Source organism: Polypterus senegalus, chromosome 17 (assembly GCF_016835505.1).
Source record: "Polypterus senegalus isolate Bchr_013 chromosome 17, ASM1683550v1, whole genome shotgun sequence".
Classification (NCBI taxonomy): Eukaryota; Metazoa; Chordata; class Cladistia; order Polypteriformes; family Polypteridae; genus Polypterus; species Polypterus senegalus.
The window spans coordinates 56,443,794-56,468,052 of NC_053170.1; the positions used below are offsets into that span (position 1 = coordinate 56,443,794).

The 24,259-nt window shown below is 36.8% G+C and overlaps 1 protein-coding gene across 1 annotated transcript in view; it reads left to right on the top strand.

Annotated features, from left to right (window-relative positions):
* Positions 1-24,259, top strand: part of csmd2 (CUB and Sushi multiple domains 2) — a 967,861-nt gene that overhangs the window by 888,099 nt on the left and 55,503 nt on the right. The window contains exons 49-56 of the mRNA XM_039739491.1: positions 10,673-10,861; positions 15,054-15,200; positions 17,537-17,725; positions 20,483-20,668; positions 20,779-20,973; positions 21,378-21,551; positions 22,479-22,652; positions 22,758-22,931. Of these exons, the coding sequence (XP_039595425.1) occupies positions 10,673-10,861; positions 15,054-15,200; positions 17,537-17,725; positions 20,483-20,668; positions 20,779-20,973; positions 21,378-21,551; positions 22,479-22,652; positions 22,758-22,931 (1,428 nt within the window). The remainder of the gene's footprint in view (positions 1-10,672; positions 10,862-15,053; positions 15,201-17,536; positions 17,726-20,482; positions 20,669-20,778; positions 20,974-21,377; positions 21,552-22,478; positions 22,653-22,757; positions 22,932-24,259) is intronic.

The window sequence follows — 24,259 nt, forward strand, 5'->3', positions numbered from 1 at the left end:
TAAGAAAGGGAACTGGAGGGTGTATTCCAACCAGTCTATATGTATTTAATGGCCCTGGAAAAGACATACAACCTCTTCTGTTTGTTTGTTCTGTGAGGATGCTTTGAGAATATAGAGTGCAGAACCTGCTGTTGTAGGCTATTCAATCGCTGTTCAATGAGAATGAAAGCTTGGTTTGCATTGCTCTCATTAAGCCAGACTCACGATGGGTGGTGGGGTTCTGCCAAGGCTGCACTCTATTTGGTTTGTAATTTCTATGGACAGAATTTCTAGGTGTGTGCATGTAGTGGAGGGTGTCAAGTTCAGTGACCTCAAGATTGCATCTTTGCTTTTTTTGCAGATGATGCGGTCCCATTGGCTTAATTGGTCTATGACCTCAGACACTGACACTACTAATTGCCTGTTTGTCTCTTTTCTTATTCATTTCACTTATTACATTTAAGCTGCTCCAGCTATTCTTTATCTGTAATTCTGTGTTATAATGGGAGATTGGTGGGAGGGAGGACATTCTTCCAAACCTAGAATAACACTCGGCAAGGAAAAACATAAATTAAAATAACACCTTTATTTAAACAGTAATGTACCAAATAAGAATTTGGTAAACAAACATAACAGCATTAAAAGCTTTCTGGGACAGCCTCATTGTCCCTTGATCTTTTTCCGTTAGTAGCAGATGCTTACCCCTCTGTCCACCATTGCAGTACCAAACTCGCTCCTCTTTTTTACCTCCAGTCTGTCTCTGTCTCACCTTCTTTCTTAAACCTTATGTCTCATCCTTTCATTTCTTGAGTCTTTGCTTCTAACTCACCTTCCAATGTTAATCTAACTACCGTGTATTCCATGCCTTTAGTTGGCTTTTAACCCACTACTGGTGTCACATCTAAATATCCAGTATCACTTCTGGAATTCATGAACAGCAATACTTTTGCTCAAGAGACACCACCCAAGTACCATTTGTAGTAACTTCTCAATTGTCTTTAAAGTGCTTTTTTCATTCAGACAATTGCTATGTTGTCTGCTTCAAAGAGCCAGCACAGTCCCAATATTTCATATCCAGGAATGTATGCTATATCTGGAGGTAAACAAGTGGTATTATTGTCAGTTTGTAATTTTAAAAAATAACACTGAACCAAAATTTTTAACAGTCACGATCAACTGCCTGGAAGTAACCCAATGTTGTTTCACCTTCTACATGGACGGTTTGATGCCACTTGCCTCAATTACTGGTAGATCACATGCCCAGTAGTACTTTATAAGTACAGTACAGGCCAAAAGTTTGGACACACCTCCTCATTCAATGTGTTTTCTTTATTTTCATGACCATTTACATTGGTAGATTCTCACTGAAGGCATCAAAACTATGAATGAACACATGTGGAGTTATGTACTCCACAAAATTACACCACCACTAGCAGCCTGGACCATTGATAAAAGGCAGGTTGAATCCATTCTTTCATGTTACTGATGCCAAATGCTGACCCTACGATCCAAATGTCACAACAGAAATCGATACTTATCAAGCCAGACAAAGTTTTTCCAATCTCCTATTTTCCAATTTTGGTGAGCTTTCATGAATTGTAGCCTCAGTTGTCTTGTCTTAGCTGACATGAGAGTGTCCCGATGTGGTCTACTACTGCTGTAGCCCATGTCTGAGGTTCGACATGTTGTGCACTCAGAGATGGTCTTCTGTATACCTCAATTGTTACAAATGATTATTTGAGCCACTGTTGATTTTCTATTAGCTTTAACCATTCTGGCCATTCTCCTCTGACCTCTGGCATCAACAAGGCATTTTTGCCCAGAGAACCGCTGCCCACTGGATGTTTTCTCTTTTTTGGACCATTCTCTGTAAACCCTAGAGATGGTTGCACATGAAAATTCCAGCAAATTAGCAGTTTCCGAAATACTCAGACTAGAACATCTGGTACCAACAATGATGCCACATTCAAAGTCACTTAAATCACCTTTGTTCCCCAATCTGATGTTCGGTTTGAACTTCAGCAGGTCATCTTGACAATGTCTATATGGCTAAATGATTGAGTTGCTGCCCTGTGATTTGCTGATAAGATATTTGCGTTAACAAGCAGCTGAACACGAGTACCTAATAAAGTGGTCGGTAAGTGTATGTGACTTTTCTTTAATTAAGATGCAATAATAAGACTCAATTGTTCCTAGTGTTGTTTACTAGTAGTCAGATACAACCTCAAATAAAATGTTGGGGTGCCAAACCGAGCCACTGCATTTACTCAAAAAGTAGTTGAAACAACGATTCCAGCCACTCGGTGGTTGAGAGACTAACAGAAAGAAAACTAGTCGTTGGCTTAAGCTAAAGTAAGAATGCTGTGTAAAGTGATCAGGGATTAGGGTGAAAGTGGCCGGGTCAGTTGCTCTTCGTGTTTCTCCAAACTGTGGGTGGAAAAGGAGACACGATGGTCGGCAATTGTGCTTTCTGGTTTGTCCTGGATACTTGTCAATATTATATATAATAGTCTTGTAGTCAAAATATTTATGCTAGAATCTGAACTTGTCATGTTTTAACAAAGAATTTTGAACAATATTGTAGCCCTTTTCTCAAATAACTTATCTTCAGTAATATTTTGCTGACCTTGGCTGTCTACAGATATGCTCATTTTTCTTTTTTATTTGACCATACCGCCTACAGTGATGAAAACAATTGCAAAATATACAAGTAGTGTCTTTAGTAGTTTTTGAGGTTTTACTGCCACTGATACACAGAGTTTCTTTTACTAATATAAAGAAATTCATTGCCATTGACATACATCATACCTGTTTAGCTTGTGTATTCATAAAAGCTCTAAACATTCTGTTGATAATCCATGACTAACCAAAATCAAAATTTTCCTGTATCATGTATGTATTTTGTATTTATGAACATTGTAACAATCAACTCTGCCTTTGTCTTGTACCTTTGCTCCAGCTTTGCCTAAGTTGTGCTTTGAGTGTTTAGCCTGTCTGTTTTGACAGGACTTGTAGCTGATCCCAGTTTTTTTTCCCTTTAACATTCATTTACAGATTATTTTACACTTGACTCTGTTTTCATTTACATCATGGGATATGTCCACAGATAACTCCATTGCTGATTTTTGTCTTTCCTTACTGGTAAAAAAAAATCCAAAAACCTCACAGTTCCATTCCATTGAAGCGAGTGAAGTGCTGAGGTGTCACCTGTTGTACGGCTGCACTTGGGTCCTAATTTGGGATCCTGAGGTGGTTTGTCATGCTGTGAGTGCAGCAACTCGCATGTCAGTGCATTCTCCCAACCTCTCTCTCTCTCTCTCTTACTAGTATAGTTTCACTGGGCTTATTTAGCTTGAAATGCTCAATTTAAGAGAAATAATGGATATATCAGCAATACCATTTCAAAAATGGTTACTGCTTTAAACAGCCTGTCATATTTTCTTTAAAAGGATGCAAATGGGGTTTCATTTGCAGGACTTTTTGATAAAGCTGTATTGTTTATTTGTCTTTTCTTTCTGTCTCCAGGAAAAAAGGTTTTGTTTTTTATTTTTTGTATTGATAGGAATAAGTCAATTGCTTTTAATCCTGAAAGAAGTTAATTTAAACATAATTATTTATATGTATAGGTTGTGCTTAGTCCATCTTAGTGCCTAAAATAAGTGAAGAAACATTTGCAATTTATTGTATGTTTTAGGTTCAAGAAGGCATGGACTTAGTGGGTAGATGGACCCTGGACATCAGCCATTGTTTAGGGACCCATCTATCTGTAGTAAGGGAACCAAAAGGGGTCTCTACTGAAACTCTGATCACCACTACACAATCACATACCCTTGAAGAGTGGGTCTCCATGAAACTTTGATTGCCTTGGGTACAGCATATTAGTTTTCACCAGTCGGCTAAGAAATGTTGCTGGAACCCGTCTACCTTCACCACCTCTGCTTCTTGCAATCACATCCTTCCACCACCTTCTCCTTCATTTACGCACATGTACTCTGGCCTTACTCCTACTGACTCTCTTTCCCCTTCTCTCCAATATGTACCTCCACCTTTCCAGGTTTGCCTCAACCTGCTGTCTACTTTTTCTACAGATCACAATGTCATCTGCGAATATCATAGCCCACAGAGACTCCACTGCAAACAGAAAAGGACTCAGAGCCAGTCCTTGATGTAATCCCACTCTCACCTTGAACAAGGATGTCATCACAACCGCACACCTCACCACAGTCACACTGCCCTCATACATATCCTGTACCACCCACACAAAAAGAGTTTTTGACCAGGACATTTCAACTTCATCCTTTTGAATTATGAATTGATATACTCGTACAATAAGTGAAAAGATAGCCAGGAACTCATCATAATTGACATCAGACCACATGTGAACTCGGGAATTTGGTTTCAGTGTCTGCAAGATCAGGTAGTGTACACATATGTTGGCCTCAGTCGCAATTTCACTTTGTCACTTATGAACAGATCAGAATTCTGTAAGGGATCATCTGTTTCTGATACTATGCCTAGTGCCCTGAAGATCCACTGAACAGCAGCTTTAAAGTATGTCCAATAGTTTTGTGATACCATGCTCATTCTTAAGTGCCGTCATAAACATTTAAACAAAATTATCAATTACCCATATATGCGTCACTGTTGTCACACAATAAATTGCTTTCTTCTTCATGCACTTTATACTCTGCATTTAGCTCACCCTACTGCTACAAATGCTGTTCCAAAAGCTGCCATCCATCAAAGGCTGCTATTCCAGGGAGATAAGCAAACTTGGGATGACTGTGTGCATGCGGCTAGTGGTAGACGAGTTATCACAGGAATGATTGGGGCTATAAAGGACTTTATCTAGTCTAGTGGCAGGAATACTTCTTAGAAAAACAAATAACATTTTTTTTCATACATTGTGATTTTTGGGACCCTGTATCATAGTTAGTCCATAAATAAGTTGAGCTGTAGCCTCAAGCTACAAACATTCTCTTAAAAGAGTAGAACTAATATTCACTGAAATGTTTATCTAAGTCTTGCCTTAGATTTATAGGAGCTACTTTGTACAATCCATTTTCTTGACTCTTCACACACTTGCTTTTCTATAAGAAGTGAACTAGCAGTGTCATTACTTCATATCTTAAGGGGGCCATACATTTATGCCTCACTTTGTCCGCAGCCAGGGCTATAGCTTTCATATGCCTTTATCTAGAAGAATTGAGATTCAAGAGTTTTATTTGTTATACAGTACTAGGTTGTTGTACCGTGTTAGCCATTATGAATGTAGAGAAAAGCCAAGCAAAATGACACCTTTTATTGGCTAACTAAAAAGATTACAATATGCAAGCTTTTGAGGCAACTCAGGCCCCTTCTTCAGGCAAGATGTAATACAGAAACTGAAGTTCCCTGAGTTTATATCCACACACTAGGACAAGAAACAACAATGGTAAATTTTTGGTAAAGTTTTCATTCAAAAATTTACCATTGTTGTTTCTTGTCCTAGTGTGTGGATATAAACTCAGGGAACTTCAGTTTCTGTATTACATCTTGCCTGAAGAAGGGGCCTGAGTTGCCTCGAAAGCTTGCATATTGTAATCTTTTTAGTTAGCCAATAAAAGGCGTCATTTTGCTTGGCTTTTCTCTATTTGTTATACACAAAGTTATACAGGTATATAGATGTCCTGCAGAGAGGGCAGTGCTGACCTTAAGATGTGCCCTGCTAAACACACCACTATCTTCAGGGCTTTGTGATCTTGGACTGAGCAATTCCCAAACCAAGATGTGCAGCTCTGTGTTAGGATGCTGTCTATGGCGCCGATGTAAAAAGTCTTCAGAATGACTGGTGAGCCGCATCAGGTGATGAAGGTGCTGTCTTGCCTTCCTGACCTGAGTTTCTGTGTGCTGGGTCCATGTTAGGTCCCCAGTGATAAAGCTGCTCACCCTCACTCCATTTATGCCGATGGGTCCGTAGATATGATGCTGTTTCCATCTGAAGTTCACCACCAGTTCCTTGGTCTTGCTGGCATTCCGTGAGAGGTTATGAGCTGGGCATCATACTGCCAGGTTCTCTACTTCATCCAGGTAGGCCTCCTCATCACTGTTGGAAATGAGACCTAAGACTATTTTGTGTGCTTGGCCACACAATTGTGTGTAAAGGGAGTACAGAAGAGGACTCAGTACACAGCCTTGTGGAACTCCTGTGTTGACAATGATATTGTTGGAGTAGCAGTTGCCTGCCTCTGTCCACCCAGTCACAGAGGGGGATGTTCAGTTCCAGGTCTTTAAGCTTTTTGGCCAATAAGAGGGGGTGTTAATGGTGTTAAAAGCTGAGCTGTAGTCTATAAAGAACAATATTAAATTATTCCCTTTGTTGCTGTCTAAATGGGACAGAGGTATGCAGAATATGTGAGATGGCATCATCTGTAGACCTGTTGGTGCAGTATCCAAAGAGTATTTGTTGTTTTTAATAATCCCCTTCAAACACTTCATGACAATAGATTTGAGTACTACAGGGCAGTAATCACAAAGGCACGTTAGTTTGTTTTTCTTTGGTCTGGGTACAATAACAAATTTTGTAAAAATAGATAGGAACCTCAGACTGGGCTAAAGAGTCATTAAGGAGGGATGTAAACACTCCAGCTAGCTGATCAGAATGTGATTTAAGAATGCACCTGGAGATTCCATCTGGTCCTGTTGCATTCCGACAGTTCACACACCTCGGAGCCCTAAGAACATCGTACTCTGAAGAAGAAGATAGCAGCTTAACTGTTGTGAGTGCTTCTAAAGCTAGCCCCATTATCCTTGATAACCGTCAAGTTAATGCTAGCTCCGTTAATGTCAAACTGTGCATAGAAAGCGCTCACATTGTCAGCCAAAGAAGAGTCAAAAGATACAGTGGGTTTACCTCTAAAGTTCATAATGGACTGCAGTCCTTGCCACATTTGTCTGCTTTTCCCCAGATGAAATTTAGACTAAATTTATACTCACTATAGTCGCTAGTCTGCAATCCTGTGTTGTAAGATGTAGTGCAGAAATTCGATTTGTTCTTAACTTAATTTTACTTTTTGTAAAAATTGATTGATTTGTATGGATTGCAATTAAATTAATAAAACTTAAAAAAAAAAAGAAAGAAAGAAATTCACCACGTTTAATCCATCCACGGCTTCCGATTAGGGAAACACCAGATTTTTTTTGTTGAAACAAAGGACTCCACTAGCATAGCAACTAAGCTGACAGCTACATCTGCAAATTTGTTGGCGTTGTTAGAGCCTGACCAGAACACCTCCCAGTCCACATCATCAGGTGCATCCTGTAGCATTGCTTCTGAATGGGCGGACCAGCATTGATCTCTTTCATTACTGAACCCTCTTTCATGATGCATTGGTTAAACTTGGGGAGAAGGAAAATGGCATGTTCGACCTGCTGAAAGTTGGCTGTGAAAGTGCTTTGTGGCCTGATATAACACCTAAGTGTAACAATGATCCAGTGCTTTTCTCCCTCTGTTTCGGTTTGTGACATGCTAGTGAATGTCTGGTATGACCCATTTGAGGTTAGCTTTGTTAAAGTCCAATGCCACAATAAATACTGCGTCAATGTGCTTGATTAGATGTTCTCTAAGCACATTGTGAGGTTTAGATAAAGCCTTATCTACACTAGCTTGAGGGTTAACATAGACAGAGGTGATAATAACAGTGGAAAAGTCATGTGGCAGGTAAGGACAAAAGCTATTCAGCTGCCACATGAGGTTTTTTCGCTGCCATGATTTCAGTATTTAAATTTCTTCTAAATGTCAGTAATTTCTCTATCAATGAACAAAATCCTAGCTATGTTGTTCTCCCACCTGTGTTAATTCCCCCTAAATACAGTGCCATTAAGTGTCTCGTTTCCACTCACCCGCAAAGGTCCTAAATACTAGCATAATCTCAAAAACTTAATCTAAAATGCACATCAACTAATAGCGTAAAGGCCAGGGGCAGACTAACATCTTCTTGCCACAATCTGATAGAATATGTGCTTGTCAGTCTGGTGAAAGAAATTTACCTGGATAAACTGTCAGTTCTGGATAAAATTAAATTAAAATATGATGTCTGTGTTTAGATAAATATGTCCTTTCAGATTAATACCACTTTCTAGAGCAGTATCAAAGTTTATATTTATGTTGTATTTAATTTAAAATATTTGCTTCAACGTAATCCTGAATTTTGTAGATTTCATGTTGAAAACAATATAGATTCTAGTTCAAAATTTTCTTTTTTAGCTTTTTTTAAATTTTCTAGCAGTTTGTTTACTGACTGCATTCTAGCTCGATCTTTGGGTATCCCTTAATGACATGAGCATTCAAATACATACTGTAGATCCTCACACCTTTTCCTTTTTGAAAGTATACAGGCAATCTGAATGGCCTTTAAAAGCTTTTCATTTTTTGAAAAAAATTTTACCAAGTGATCATTTTTCTGATGCTCTTGTCATTTCCTTCAATTCCAGCAAATTCCATTCTTTTCGTACCTCTAAGTTGCTTCTTTCTTTCTTTCTTTCTTTCTTTCTTTCTTTCTTTCACAGTATTTCAGTTGCGTGTATAAATTATACCCCACTTTTCTGATGATCTACAAGACCTCATATTTAAACACACACTTTATACTTCTCCTATTACTGAATGTATTTTGGAAATTGAATGGCAGCTTTACATTTTTTTTTTTGGAAGTTCTTGTAACTGGTACATTATTGTTGTAGTTTTTTGCAGTTGGCAGACACTTTTTGGGTGTTTTTAAATGTTGTTTGCTTTATTAGCTCACCTCCTCTGCTAGGACTACTGTATCTGAATATCCACGATCACCTTTCTTGAATCAATGAGGAAAAAGTAATGGCACAAGCAAGGCTCTCACACAGTAGCTCCTTTTTACAATTTTTTTTTTCTGTCCTTACCACTGTCTTTTGTGAATACAATATACAGTATATCACTTATTATAATAAAGAAACCTTGAATCCATAAACCATTCAAACAGGTCCTTGCTGTACAGCCTTGATCTCAGATAAAATCCCCATCACAGATCATTTATTTCTCTCTGTGGAAATTCTACAGTAAGCATTCACCTTTTGAGGAATGAATTCACTTGTTTTCTAGTCTTTCACATTTTCAATTATAGAATCTGACCATACTGTTCTTTAATTTATAATAAAACATATTTAAAATACAACCTAATAATGTATTTCCCTTTTTATTATCTACTGTGTGTTGTCACACTGTAAACCCATCCTTTTGAAAGTTTGCTTCCTTTAGGTCAGCTATAAAATGTTGCTTCACTTTTTCATTAAATTCCACATTTAGCTATATTTACTATACATCTATCCAGTTTTTAAAGGAGCTCCAGAGTTTTACAAAATTTTCTTTCATTTCTACAGTTTTTGCTCTCCTTTACTGTTTGTATCATCATAAAATTTCACTAACTACAGTATATTTGAAGCAGTATTTTTAGTATAAATTAGAACAGGAGAAAGTAGGGTGAAATGACACCTTTTATTGGCTAACTAAATGGGTTACAAATGCAAGCTTTGAAGGCAGCTAAGGCCTCTTCATCTGGCCTCGAAAGCTTGCATTTGTAATCTATTTAGTTAGCCAATAAAAGGTGTCATTTCACCCTACTTTCTCCTGTATCAATCTATGGCTAACACGGTACAACACTCTACTGCTATAGTACAAATTAGAGTAACTGAGTGAGGGACTCCAATGATAACCTAATTTTAGGCAGAATTTGGTAAATTCCCCTCAGAACAGCATGCATTTGACCTTCTGCCTGAAGCTCACCTAACTTTTCTGTTTTAAAATTTTTAACCCTCAAGCTTATTTTTATTTTGCCATTGTTTTCATTTCTTCTTTTATAAAAACTTAATTACACGTTTGCTTTATCTTTTTGCTGATTTAACTGTATCTTTACTTTATATTTGTATTATTGATTTTATCTGAAATAGTAATAGATACAATACTTTCTGTTTGTCATTTCTTCTAGTGCAAATCTTTGTTTCAGCTTGTCAACCTTTTGAACAGTCTTGTATTAATTACTTTTTTGATTCTGAGTCATTTAATTTACTTTTGTTAAACTTTTTTCTGGTTATAATATGACTTCAGTTTACATTTTATTTTTCATTCGTCCTTTTCATGAATTTTTTGCTATTATTTCCCACACCTGCTTGATCAGATGTTAAAACATTTCACAGGAATTTTGTGATATACAATAAAGGAGGAAGAAGAATCGCAATCTCACTGCACAAGAGAATCACCAGTTCTATATCTGCTCAAACTTTAAAAACACGTTCAGTCTGATTAACATAGCTCAATGTGAGTAACCAGACTATACATGTATATGGACCCATCAAACAGTTTTACCCACAAAAAAAAACCAAAAAAACTTGACAGCCACAGGCTTCGCATTCCTGACTCTTGCTGTACTAAGCTAGACATTTGGATGGATGAACTGTGGACAATACCAACTGTTTAATTTACCTAGAGAATTAGAGTTACATAGTCCATGTAATTTACCCCTCTGTGTGTTTATTTTGGGGTATTCCAATAATCTGGTGCCAGTCTGCATTCATAAATCTGACTACTGATTGCCATTTCTAAGATGAGTAAAATACCAAATGTAAATTGTTATTTCCATTGTTATTTTTTGAGTTTTGCTGACCTTGTTTCTGATATTACTTGTTCCAGTGCACTGCCCTATGAATGAAGTCCTGACTGATTCAACTGGAGTAGTTCTCAGCCAAACTATCCCAGGCAGCTTCCCACATTTCCAGACGTGCTCCTGGGTAATTAAAGTAGAGCCAGGATACAACATTTCTCTGAATATCGAACACTTCCAAAGCAGTCGACAGTATGATGAGCTGGAAATCTTTGATGGTATGTCCTCTTGTTTTCTTGTATTTTCAAATTGCAGTGTTATTGCAGTGAATTATAGTGTTATGCACTATTTAAGGCATATTAAAAAAAACATATGCACAAATTAAATGTGGCACATTATATTAATAAATAAATGTAGAAGTTTTTGTTATCAATTCACTCGTATATAATACTTTTCATTAAAATAGCTCATAGTGTTGCACAAATTGTAAAATTCAATGCACTAAATAGATTGTCAAATATAAAGTAGGAGAGAAGTTGTTTATACAAAAAGAAAAATATTTAATAATATGTATCTTATGTTTAATATGCTTATTAAACTCATATTCTTGTGCCACATTGAAACCTCTAGATACTTCTTCTTATGTTAGTTTTTAGACTTGCTTATCCCATACAGAACCACAATGGTTTACTAATTTAATTAATACTTTACATGGTAAACATTAATTCACCACCTATCATGATCATTTTTCTTCTTTTTTATTTTTCTGGAGTCTGTTATTATTGTATAATTACATTTAAAATGTTATGAGTCCTAAAAAGATGTTAATATCTCTTAGCGTATCCATGGTTCCTTACAAAGTCAGAATACTTTATAACTGTTTACAGACTTTGAACATAGGCAGGTTAATTAACTTGTTCAGGTTCATAAAATGAGGAAGAGTTGTAGACCGAACCAGCAGTCTGGTGTTTAAAGTCAAATGTCTCATCTACCACAACACGCTACCAACCTTATATATAAAATCCAACATCTGTCTGTCTGTATGTCTGCCTGCTTTTCACGAGAGAACTACTTAACGGATTTAATTGTTTTTTTTTTCTATAATTTGTTTGAATATTCCGATTGATTTTGCAACTTCTCTCATCGTGCTAAGCATCATGTTGTAGTTCGGGCGCGGCACCGATTTATTCACGTAAATCCGAGAGACAGGCTGCGGGCCAAAGGCAAGGCTATCTTCACTTACGCTCAAGCCTCCAGTCGAGTTGCTCTACCTCTCACCACCTGTTGGAGTGTACCTTGCCTCCGCTTAGTTAGCAATACCTGTTTGTTCATCAGACATTATAATCTACAGATTGTTAATGAGCAACATTTGATGTTTTTGAGAGCGAAATCTCAGCTATGTGTGTTTTAGAGGGTAGCTGCTCATTGGCAGAGATATCACGGTCACGTGCTCTTCTCTCCACGTGGGAAACGGTCTCCTGTCAGAGCTGAATATGATCAGATACAGTGGCAACATTTAACGTTGGAGCGTACCCACCTTCCACTTGGTCAATTTTTTACATTTTTGGGAAAGAGATCACAGCTATATTCTCACCCCAATAGCAAAACCAAAAATACTGCATATCAATAGGCCCATGGATACAAAAGTTATCAATATAAATTCATCTCAATACAAATTCTGTCCTCTTTCACTACTATGAGGGCAGAGCTGCAGGGGACAGCTGGTTATATACAGTACATATTATGCATTCATATATTTGTGAGTATTGCATGGCCTTTTGTACTTCACTGAAGTGTTCCCGTTCTGGGGTAGTCTAGACCACTAGTGTATATCAAAAGTAAAACATGGCAGTGTGAGGAAACTGAAATCACCATTCCTCAAGTTTACTCCATTACTACTTAAACAGTATTTCTCTAGTAATGAGAATAGCATATCCCCTTAAAAGACAGCGTCTGGATGACAGCATATGTTACTCCAGGATTTATACATATCCACTGAATTAATGGTGCATTTACAGATATGCAAGTTACCCATATCATGGACACTGACACACCCCCATACCATGACAGATGGTGGCTTTTGGACCAAATGCTGATAACAGCTTCAATTGTCATTTCCCTTTATGGCCCAGAGAACATGACTGGTATTTTTTTCAAAAACTATTTGAAATGCTGACTCACCAGACATGATTCCACTATGCTACTTTCCATCTCAGATGAGACCGAGCACACAGAAGTTGGCAGTGCTACTAGATAGTTTTGATTTATGGCTGTTGCTTTGTATAGTATTGCCTTAACTAGCATCGGTAGATACAGTTGCAAATGGCATTGATTGCTAAAGGTTTACCATGGAATTCCTGAGCCCATGTCATGCTTTTTTAAGATAGTGACATCTGAGAGATCTGAGACCATGCACATTCATGTTGATCTTCACCTACTGAGATTTCACTGAATTCTTTGAATCTTATAATTATGTTGTGCACCAAAGAGGGCAAATACCCAAAATCCTATTGATCTGTTTTGGGGAATGTTGTTCTCAAAGTGCTGGATTATTCACTGATACATCTGATGGTAAATTAATGAGCCTTGACCTATCTTTTTCCTTGAATGAATAGGACTTTTTTAGAGGCTCCTTAAATATTAGAACATAAATACCTCACTTGTTTCACATCACCTTGTCATTTTACCTTGTCACTCCGTTACTAGAAATAAACTCACCCCATCCCAACTTTTTTGGAATGTGTTGCAGGCATCAGTTTCAGAATAAATGTATATCTTTAAAAAAATAATGCAGTTGATTAGGTAAAACATAAAATACCTAGTCAGTTTTTCTGTGAACACAAATCAAAGAAAATTTACGTTAGCATTTTCCATATTGTCTCAGCTTTTTTGGAATTATTGTTTAAGAAATGTGTTAAAGTAATGAGAGCTGAAGTTATTTATGGCTTAAAAAAGAAGTAAAATTTTAAAATCAACTTAAGTGGAACTTAACCAAGAGCGAACATGGAGACTTAAGAAACAAAGATGTAAGGTTTATACTTCCAAATTCCAGTAATGATATTTGCAGCTGTATATTTTAAATGGAGTAAAGCCTAGAAACTCGAATTTTTCAGCACAACGTTAATAAAGTAGCCAATTCTACTTGAGCAATGAGCATGATAAAACAGCTTTTCTATGTCCTGTTTATTGAGAAATTGCCCCTCATTTTTAAATTCTTCATTAGAAAAAAATATGGGTATTAACATGCATTTTAAGTAGTAGATTGGCGTAAAAGATGACACCTAAATTGAGTGTTGTTTCAGCAAAACAAATGGTTATGAACGCTGAGTTGACAGGTTCTTCTTTCTATCTGCAGAATTTCTGTCTACTTGTGTTTGATTTGCAAGTTAAAGGACAAGTCATTTTTACTCAGGGTTTTAACTCTATGAACAACTGACTAAGAACACAATTGAGGGCTTATAAATATTGAGTACTGAATATAAATCAGTGCCATCCCCATACAATTAAAGATTGTGTTTCTCAATTGTATCTTCTAATGGCTTGAAATGCTTCCAGCAATTAGCTATAATGGACAAAATATCAAATTTTAAAGGTAAAGTCGGAGTACTATAATTGCCTTCTTGTACATACTGGAATGAACAAAATTCTGTAAATACGTAAAAGCATTGACTGACACACCATTATATTTCTCAAGCCTGCAGAATAGGCATAGAAATGACAGCAATTCTTCTAGAGTATTATTGTGTATTAAGACAAATGTGGCAAAGACTGGCAATGATGGGTACCAAGATTAAATTCAACAGAACTTGGAGCACTTTGCACTGGCCTGATTGGGGTTAAACATCAGCTGACTCAAACATAGGACAATAGGTAAAAAATAATAATAATAATCATTTCTATTACTTGTGTGACTTTTACTTTGAAGTATGATGAAGTTAACAGGTTGGATGTACAAAATTCAAAATAAATTGGGTCATTAAGTGGTGCACCTTTGAAATCTCTAAAATAAGTGTTAAAGCCTTAAGTAATGGCAGTGTTTACTGGTAGGTATCTTTTCTCATGCCAAATCATATCTGAGACAGCTTGAACGTCTCAATTTGGGGATTAAATCAGTTGTAAAGCCTTCAAGTCTTTATGAATATTTTATTTGATAAGGACCCAGTTTTCTCTGAGCCAGTTACAGGATGCCACATAAGGTGGTAATAATAGCTCTGGACTGCAAGCTACAGCTTTTTCCGTTTGAACAGAATGTTATGCCTCAAGGGGCTTGTTGCATAAATATTTAAAATACATAAATCAATAAAGAAAACAACCTAGAAATACATAAGAAATGAATACCTACCATACATGGATTATAAAAGGAAAACAACTTTATTACATAAAAGTACATCCTGAGTGAAACCGAATGCAGAGTACAAGGATATTTTCATCTGGGGACATGTGGCTTTTGTGACACAGTTTCTTTTCCAGGTCCATCCAGCCAGAGTCCCCTTCTTATGACTTTGAGTGGAAACTATTCATCTCCCTTGAGTGTCTCCAGCACCAGCAATAAGGTGTATCTTCGCTGGTCCTCGGATCATGCTTCAAGTCAGAAAGGGTTCAAGATACGCTACTCAGGTACAGTAAAAACTTAAAAGTATCTGCTCTTATTTTCTAAAATGATGCTTATGGAAGTTGATTATATAGCAAATAAAGTAAAAAAAATGTAAATTCTTGTTTTTGCTTTAATCCAATGGAAGAGTTAGCTATTTAAGTTTTGTAAAATTAAGTGTAGTTATAATATATATATCAGTCACAGTTTACAAAGGACTTGGGTTCATCTTGCTCACCTGTAGAAAAAAATGCGTCTAGTCAGACTTTATGCAAGATGTTGCCTGCCTTGCACCCTGTGCCGTCAGCACCACACCCTGCTGCTCTTGACCCTGAGCTGGATTAAGCACGTTTATGAATGTATACTTTATTTAACCATTTGAAAATGTTCTGAAACAATTCTTATTTGGAAATGTTAAATGAGATGTGAGTATATTAAGTGATATACTGTATATTCAGTCTCACTCTAACATCCTCACACTGAGATACGTTGATTTCCGTAGAGAATTGTCTTTAAGGTACTAAAGGAAAAATAAGTTTCAAGAAGAAAACTACTGTACATAAAAACAAAGACTGTACAAAATTCTTACAAAATGTTCTCAAACCTAAATTTAACCGAGGTCAAACACTACATTCTATACTGTTATGGTAGCATTTGTACAGTTCACTTCTTCCATTAATTTTAATTATTCAAATTAATGCAAAATCTTTTAGTAACATAGTAACATTTTTAATGACATGCAGAAAATATCTATCTTTATTACTGGGTTTTGTTAAATGAGCATATCTACTGAATATAACATGGAAAGCTGGACTGTATCTGGCCTTCTAATCAAAACTCTCCCTGTGTTGCCGTTTCTTTAGAATAAAAATTTCCGTATAAAAAATGAAAATACATTTTAAATTATAAAAAGAACCTTGCTCTGTGTTCTGCATGTCTCTTTTATCATCTTGTCATTTAACTGAGAGTAGCTAGCTTGTGTTCGAGTAGAGAAAAGCTTTAGCTTCTCAGTCTTTCTTTTCTCTCCCGTTAGCATGGAAAACAGCTAAAGGTATTGTTTGCTCAACTGCTGGATACAACTAATTTCCACAACATTTGGCAAAAAAGCAACCTCCTTTGTCAGCATCTTGCTATATTTTACTTTCACAATGTAATTTGAAATGTGACAGATTGATTAGTTGTCAATACATTGGGAACTTTGTCATGAAATATAATAGAATAAATATAATTTTAGTACTAGAGCTTACTTTATGATGTGCTTCAAAACATATTTGAGTAAATCAGCCTGGTCAATGTCATTGCTAATTGTTTTTTCACAGAAAAAAATATACTTTTAAATATTATGCTAAAAATCAATTAAGTGTTTGACAGAATACTAAATATGTGTCTGAATGTGCTTCATTGATTTACGGTGTTGGTATAGTATTAGTATACTGCATTGTTGGTTGCAGTGCAGGTCATTTAATCACACTAAAATATAGTGCCTTTTCAAGAGGTCAGAAAAGAGAAAAGTATCTTCCAAAATGGGTAAAAAAAGATACAAAGGACATGTTTCAGTTAGAAAAGTTTATACTAAAATTGTAAAATGAAGTGAAACAACAGTTTTACAACATCTCTAAATGAAGTGACATCCACACTAAGAAAAGCACAAAATGTATATCGATTACATAGCTGACATGCAATCAGTTTATTGCTGCTTGTGGCAAAATACTGAGGTGTATCTGTGTATTGAATGTAAACATCATAGATTTTTGTCTAAAACATGGAGGACATTGTAGCCATAAGAATAATGAAGTAATATTTAAGCAATAAAAGCAATAAACTTAGATGATATTTTGATGTGTCTAGAGTGTTGTGGAATGATGTGGGTTGGGAGATCCAGGGTAAAGCATTTTTGTAACAATATGGGTCACCTCTCCAGTGGTCTGTTTAACAAGAGTGAGGAAAAAATTCAGTGAATTTAGGCCAAAAGTGTGGAAGGACTGAGACAAATAGAAACCATAGGTGTGATAGGAAATAACAGTGAGCAGGGAATAGCTAGACAAAGAATTGAAATGATAGATAGGCAGATAGGCAAGGGTTATACAAAATTAAGATAAACTTATTTAATTGTTTTATTTGTGACCCAAACAACAGTCAAAAGACAGAACAGAAGTTATGTCATGGCATTCTATGGGCTTACCCAGAAAAGTGGCTCTTGTGTGACCCATTCACTGAGGGGTGTCAAATGGTTATGTATCCGACTCAAGGTCCTTACTAATAAATTAGACTTTTAAGAAAATGCACTAGAATAGACTCCAAAGTGAAGTACTAAGATACAATGAGAACCTATTTTTCATAAGCTTCTTTATCTGTTCTACAGCTCCGTACTGCAGCCTGCCAAAACCACCAACTCATGGGTCTTTCCACAGTCAGACTGGCACGAAACTGAGCAGTACGTTACGTTTCAACTGTGACCAAGGGTACCGGCTAATTGGACTAGGCGTAGTCACATGCATTCGTACATCACAAGGATTGTATCAGTGGAGTGGAATGGTGCCTCTTTGTCAAGGTAAAATATTTTAAAAAGACGTTTTTCTTGTAAATGATTGAATGTGTTTTATTTGGAGGTTTTCTGGAACTGACTCACATACAGGTCTGTTCTGAATAGACGCATACAGTTTTCTTTTATGAAATTCATAGATGAACAGAATGTACTTTCTGTCAGTCTTTATTAAATGTCACTGGAAGCTTTGTAAAGTTGTGTGCATATAAATAGGAGGTCATACTGACCAAGGTAATTATACACTTCTTAGAATAACAGATAATTCATATGCATTTGTTGCAGCATTTATAAAGTTTAAACCATAAAAACGGTTATGGATTTAAGATGTCAGGCTGTGTGCTTGCACGTGTGTATATGTGCTTGTGAGTGGAGGCTTATTTCAGTAGTCTAAATGACATTTATACAGAAACAAGTTTTGATTATGTTTATGTTAATTTTATATCAATAAAAGTATTTAAATAATGCTTTCCATGAAATGTGATAAAATAATAATGTATATATGTAAATTATTAGAGTGTCATTGCAGTTATATAAGTGCAATAGCAATTGGAACACCACTAAGAAAATAAAATGCAGAATTATGACATAAGAATCAGTGTTTTGTTAGAAAGCTGTACAATTTGGGGTCCACCCAAGATTGGCAGTTGGCCTGCTGATCCTTCTTGGTTATTACAAATTTATTAAGTACATTACACCTGTTTGTTATTATTAACAGACCATGTGAAAGAAATTACAGTATTTTGTAATTATGGTTAAAACATCCTTTTATTTCCTTTTTTATTTTAAGTAACAAAACATAATAACACAACTTGATTGAGTGAAAATAATACAGCAAGTACAGCAGCATATTTGAAAGACATATAGTCAAAGTCAGCAGTCAATAAGGAGAGCTTTATGGTTACAGGGCCCTATCGAAAAAAAATCTTTACATACAGTCAAATACAACAAAAAAATAACATAAACAAAAGGTTTGGGAAGAGGCACCACATGTTTACTTTAGAATTACATGAATTAGTTCTCGTGAAGTTCTGAAAAACAATTCTGACTAGATCCTTGTATAGTATCGGCTCAGGACAAATGGAACATTGATTCTTGTGCTTGATGACATTGCTCACAGGTTGGATCTTGCTCTTGCTCTAGGTACATTTAAGATATACATTTTAGACAAGCTATACAGTATGTGAATGGCACCTTTTAAACTGAACTACAGCGTACTTGGCACATATTGAACTAAAATATATTTTAAGAATGGCTACTCTCATGCCTTTTCCGACATTTTAATTGAGATATGTGGTTTAGCGGGTCAGAGGCTTAACAATAGGTGGCTAATTTTAAATAAATAATCATGCCCTCCACATTACCCTTGTATTCTGCTACTAATTCAGCTGAATTGTTGTCCCCAGGTCACAACTCTGCTCCCAGATCACCATATAACATATTATTTTTAAACCTGCATAATCCGATTGAGGGATGAGGGAGACTGGGGACAATTTCAAGAGCTCTGGGCACAAGAAGGAACCAACCCTGGCCCATTCACACTCATACAGAGTCAATTTGGAATCACCAGCTGGTCTAACTTGCATATCTTTGGGGTTCTGATTGGAAACTCAAGAGTACTGTGCCAGGAGGAAAATGCAAGACAGACATGGGCAGAATGTGCAAACTCCAGATGGACAATGACTGGTCAATGAAACTATGAGACGGCAATTCTACCACATTTGCCACCAAGTCTCCTTCCCAGTGTACCAGTTTACCTTTGATTTAAATTAGCACTTAATAATTCATAGATATTACATCTAACAGTAACCAGTGAAGAAAATTAAAGTATAATCAGATGTTGGATTAGAACATCTGACATGTAGAACAGTCAACTTTAATACTGTCAGACGGCTAATGGAACTTTTTAGTGACCGCTGTAAGAAATACATTCACTGACTGGAAAACCTGCTTTCACACTTTTTTCATGTGGCTTCTTAGACTGAAACACTTGGATAATCTAATCATAATTTAATTGACAAATTGCTTATATTAGTTAATTTAGTGGCTCGGCTGAAAACTTAAATCCTGTGTAGTGGTGTTCAGCCATTGTAGTATCCATAGGAAAATTAAGGAATGGGTTTTATGCTTCTTTATATTCAGTGGCAAGCAGAACCACATAGGCCATGTGGTAGTAAGGTGTTAGCCTGCTGGACATGTCTGAAAGACAGAACATGATAAATATCTAAAATTAAAATAGAACTACTTAATTTGTGTTAATATCTGAATGTAAGCCTATGATATTTGAATGGATATTTAAAAGTTATTGTTCTGCTTCAAATATATCTTAAGATATTGACATATGTACAGTTCCTATCACATCCTATGTGTCATTATTTTATATTTTCAAAAAGGATCTAAAATATACAAAATTCTAATGGACCAAAAACAAAATGTCTCCCTATTTTGGAACCCATCTAAGAAATATAGGAGCTACCCAGCAAGGTTAAGCCATTAAAAATACAAATCTTTTCATGTTGTTCTGAAAGAATCAGTCTTCTTTACAAGTATACATTTCCAAAATGTAAGTATAAGCAAGACACCAAGAACATCCTGAGACGCTACCCACTGACTTGCTGCTGCTATAAGGCCACCTTGGAAATCTCAGAAAACAGTTAATCTGTGTTATCAATGAAGTACTCCTGAAAGTTACCATTGCTAATGCCAGTGCCTTATGCATTATTATATACCTCCTTGTGAAATTTAAGGTTTATTTTATTTTAACAGCTGTATCCTGTGGAGTTCCTCAAGCTCCAGCAAATGGCTCAGTATTTGGCCGTGAATACACACTGAGCACAAGAGCTATATACCAGTGTAATGAGGGCTTTAAATTAGCTTCTGCACAGTCAGCTTCCATTGTTTGCCAAGAGACTGGCAAATGGAGCCCCAGTGATGTTCCTCCTCAGTGCCAAGGTTAGTATGGTGTCATATGACACGTTACTTAAGGTGTGAACATACCCAACTACTGCACAAGAATAGTTTAGCAGTAAATGCAGAAATCACTTTTCTATTCCTCTTTTTAGCTGTCACGTGTCCAGAGATCAGCCACAATTCAGTTGAGCATGGACGATGGAGAGTCATTTATGGCAACCAGAATCAGTATAACACACAGATGATGCTTGTTTGTGATCTGGGGTACTTTTACAGAGGTCAGCGTGTGATAAAGTGCCAGGCGAATGGTTCATGGAGCATGCTAATCCCAAAGCCCACCTGCCAGGGTAAGTGCTGCTTCTTTGTTTATTTATGTTTACTTTGCAATTTATTACATTTAGTTTATTATAATTGGTATGGAATTTCTTATATATAGTGCATTTTTCATAATTTCAATACAGACCTATCTTTTCCCTTGTGTTTATGTTGTATGTCTTACAAAACCCTTTAATGTATGTTTTCTGTTTTGGTGTTAAAAAACCAGAACAATAGTACATTTATCCAGCCATACTGTATATTGATCAACCAATACCAGTTCTGAAAACCATATTTTTCTAGGATCAGTATTACTCTCTTTATGATGTTCTTTCTGCATGCACCTTTGCAAAATAATCTGTAAGTGATGTCATATTGTACAAAAAATGTTTTGACAGTGAGTGATTAATCAGTGTGTGTATCGCTTTTATTCTAGTTATCTCATGTGGGGATCTTCCAACACCGCCCAATGGAAACAAAATTGGCACCCTGACTGTGTTTGGTGCCACTGCTATTTTCTCATGCAACACTGGCTACACGTTGGTGGGGTCTCGTGTACGAGAGTGCTTGGCCAATGGCCTCTGGAGTGGACATGAAGTTCATTGTCTTGGTTAGTTGCCCAGCTTAGGATTTGTCTGCTTGCTTAATTGGTCAGGGGTGGTATGGTGGCAGAGTGGTAGCACTGCTGCCTTGCAGTAGGGAGACCAGTGTTCATGTACCGAGTCCTCCCTGTGTGGAATTTGGATGTTCTTCCCATTTCTGTGTGTGTTTTCTCAGAGTCCTCTGATTACCTCCCACTGTCCAAAGATTAGCTTGGCACTACTAAATTGGCCCTAGTGTGCAGTTGGTGTGTGTGTGTGTTGATCCTGCAATAAACTGGTGCCCTCTCCAGGGTTTGTTCCTGCCTTATGCTCTATACAAGCTGGGTTGGGCTCCAGCATCCCCCAACCATGACCCTTTTCAGGACTAATCAGGTTAGACAATGCTTAATTGTTCAGTTATTCTGTCAGGTCCTGAAAAATGCAAGAGAAGATAACTCATTCCATATTAAGACTTTGGTATTTAATCTTTAGAAAGCTTTCAGACAAAAATGTCCAAAGTTTAACTCACTCTCTTTATCAGCTTGTTCTGATGAGGAACAACCCAGCTACGCTCTCCCAACCAGCAGACACCTGATTATTTTTGGAATTCTTAGTTTCTCCAGATTTTCTGGGTCTGCTTGGGAGATTATTTCCTAATGGTCAGTGTCCAACACATATCCCAGAGTTTTCAGTTAAAGATAAATCAAATAAAAAAAATTCATCAGAAATTTGCCATTTCATTGTGAAAAGGTTTTCATTTTACCCTCACAAAGTATGTCATATAATTTTACTTTTAAAAATCAAACAACAATGCATTATTTATAATTAGCCAATCTTTGTCTGGATCAAAATGTGTACCAGTTAAGTATTTACAAATAATGAAGATTTTTGCAAAAATTAAAGACTTTCAGGAAATTAAGAAAAAATGACATCCTTTCTCTTTTGGTTTTATTTAGCTGGTCACTGTGGTACTCCAGAGGCAATTGTGAATGGACATATTGTAGGAGAAAATTTTAATTATCGAGGCAGTGTGGTTTACCAGTGCAACCCAGGCTTCCGACTCATTGGCATGTCGGTGAGAATCTGCCAGCAGGACCATCACTGGTCTGGGCGCACACCAGTTTGTGTTCGTAAGTATGATATCATTGAATGTCCATGCATTTTATTATGTTAGCAACTGTTCTTTTTTTTCTGAAATTGTATTACTCTAATATATATTTTTTATGCCTTTTTAGCCATTACATGTGGTCATCCTGGAAACCCAGGCAATGGTCTGACACATGGTACACAATTCAACCTAAATGACTTGGTGAGGTTTGTTTGCAACACAGGCTATATTCTGCAAGGTGCCGTCCGCTCCCAATGCCAGTCCAACGGTCAATGGAGCAACTCCATTCCTACTTGCAGAAGTAAGTAAAGTGCATGTGGACATATACCATACTGTATTTTCTATATATATATATATATTTGTATATACTGTATATAGTGTATAATATGACAAGGACAAAAGAAAATGTGTTGGGGTGGCATGGCAACCCTGTATATTATTAGGCAAATAAATATAGGCTTTTCAGCAAAATAATGCCCCTTAGGACAAGAGTCTTAAACTAGATTGGCAAGGATGATGACACTTTCTGTTAAGTACAGGCCAGATAGGAAGAGGTGGTTCCAGAGGAACAGACACCATAAGTGATGTCAGAGGTGGTTGGATTGTCATTCTTCCAGTCTGTAGATGGAGAAAGAGAAGAGCAGTTAGTATACATCTCCATCTTGTGGATTGGCATTGAATTACCACCACCGGAGCCTTTAAGTTGTCTATAAGGCACACATATGTAACAATATATATACAGAATCTTAGCAGGGCACACAAATGAGGTTAGTGTTGTAAGAAGAAGAGACATGAGGCATGGCAAGGTTTGGGGCAGCCACCCGTTTAATCCGGTTTCCTGGCTGCAAAAGTAACCGATTCATCACAGTCAAGTTTACTCAACAGAGTCCAAAACAGAACTGCCTGCCAGAGCAAAGGCAGGAGGCTTTATAGGATGGAGGGCGGAAGTGATGTTGTCCTCGGTGCCAGAACCGGAAGGGATGTCGTCCTCGGTGCCGGAACCGGAAGGGATGTGTCCCTCTTCGAGGTGTCGGCTCCTGGTGGGATTTCCCGGGAAAGACCTGTAGAGAACTCCGAAAGAGCGTTAGCATAAAGGGGGCAGATGTATAATCAGTCCTCTCTAAGCCCTTCAGCTGCCTCCCATGCACACGTGTGTGACAGTGTAAACAGTTCATTCACTTCCAAATGAAAAATGTGAAGAATTTTATGGGATTGTTAAATGAATGCAATAAACAGCAAGGTAGAGCAAATAATATTTAATGTCATGTATTCAAAGGACATTACATCATAAAAAAACAATTTTCTTAACTCTCCACATGATGTAAAACACAGCAGCCAGGCCACCACCTTATATTTTCAAATTGGGTTTGGATATACATTTATACTCAGAAGATGTCAGCAAATTTAAATGGATATAATCTCCCCTCATTGCCAAGTTTCAGAGAGGAAGAAAATGTCATTTTTCTGTATGATTTGATCATTCAGGAATTATTGACGTGTTTTTCAGTGAGCAACAAATTAGGAAGGTAAATGTGGCACAGTGAACACCTACTGTATAGAGCATTTTGTCTAATTTTCCGAAGTTTTATATATTTTTCTGGTGTCTTAAAACATATAATTTGAGGTAAG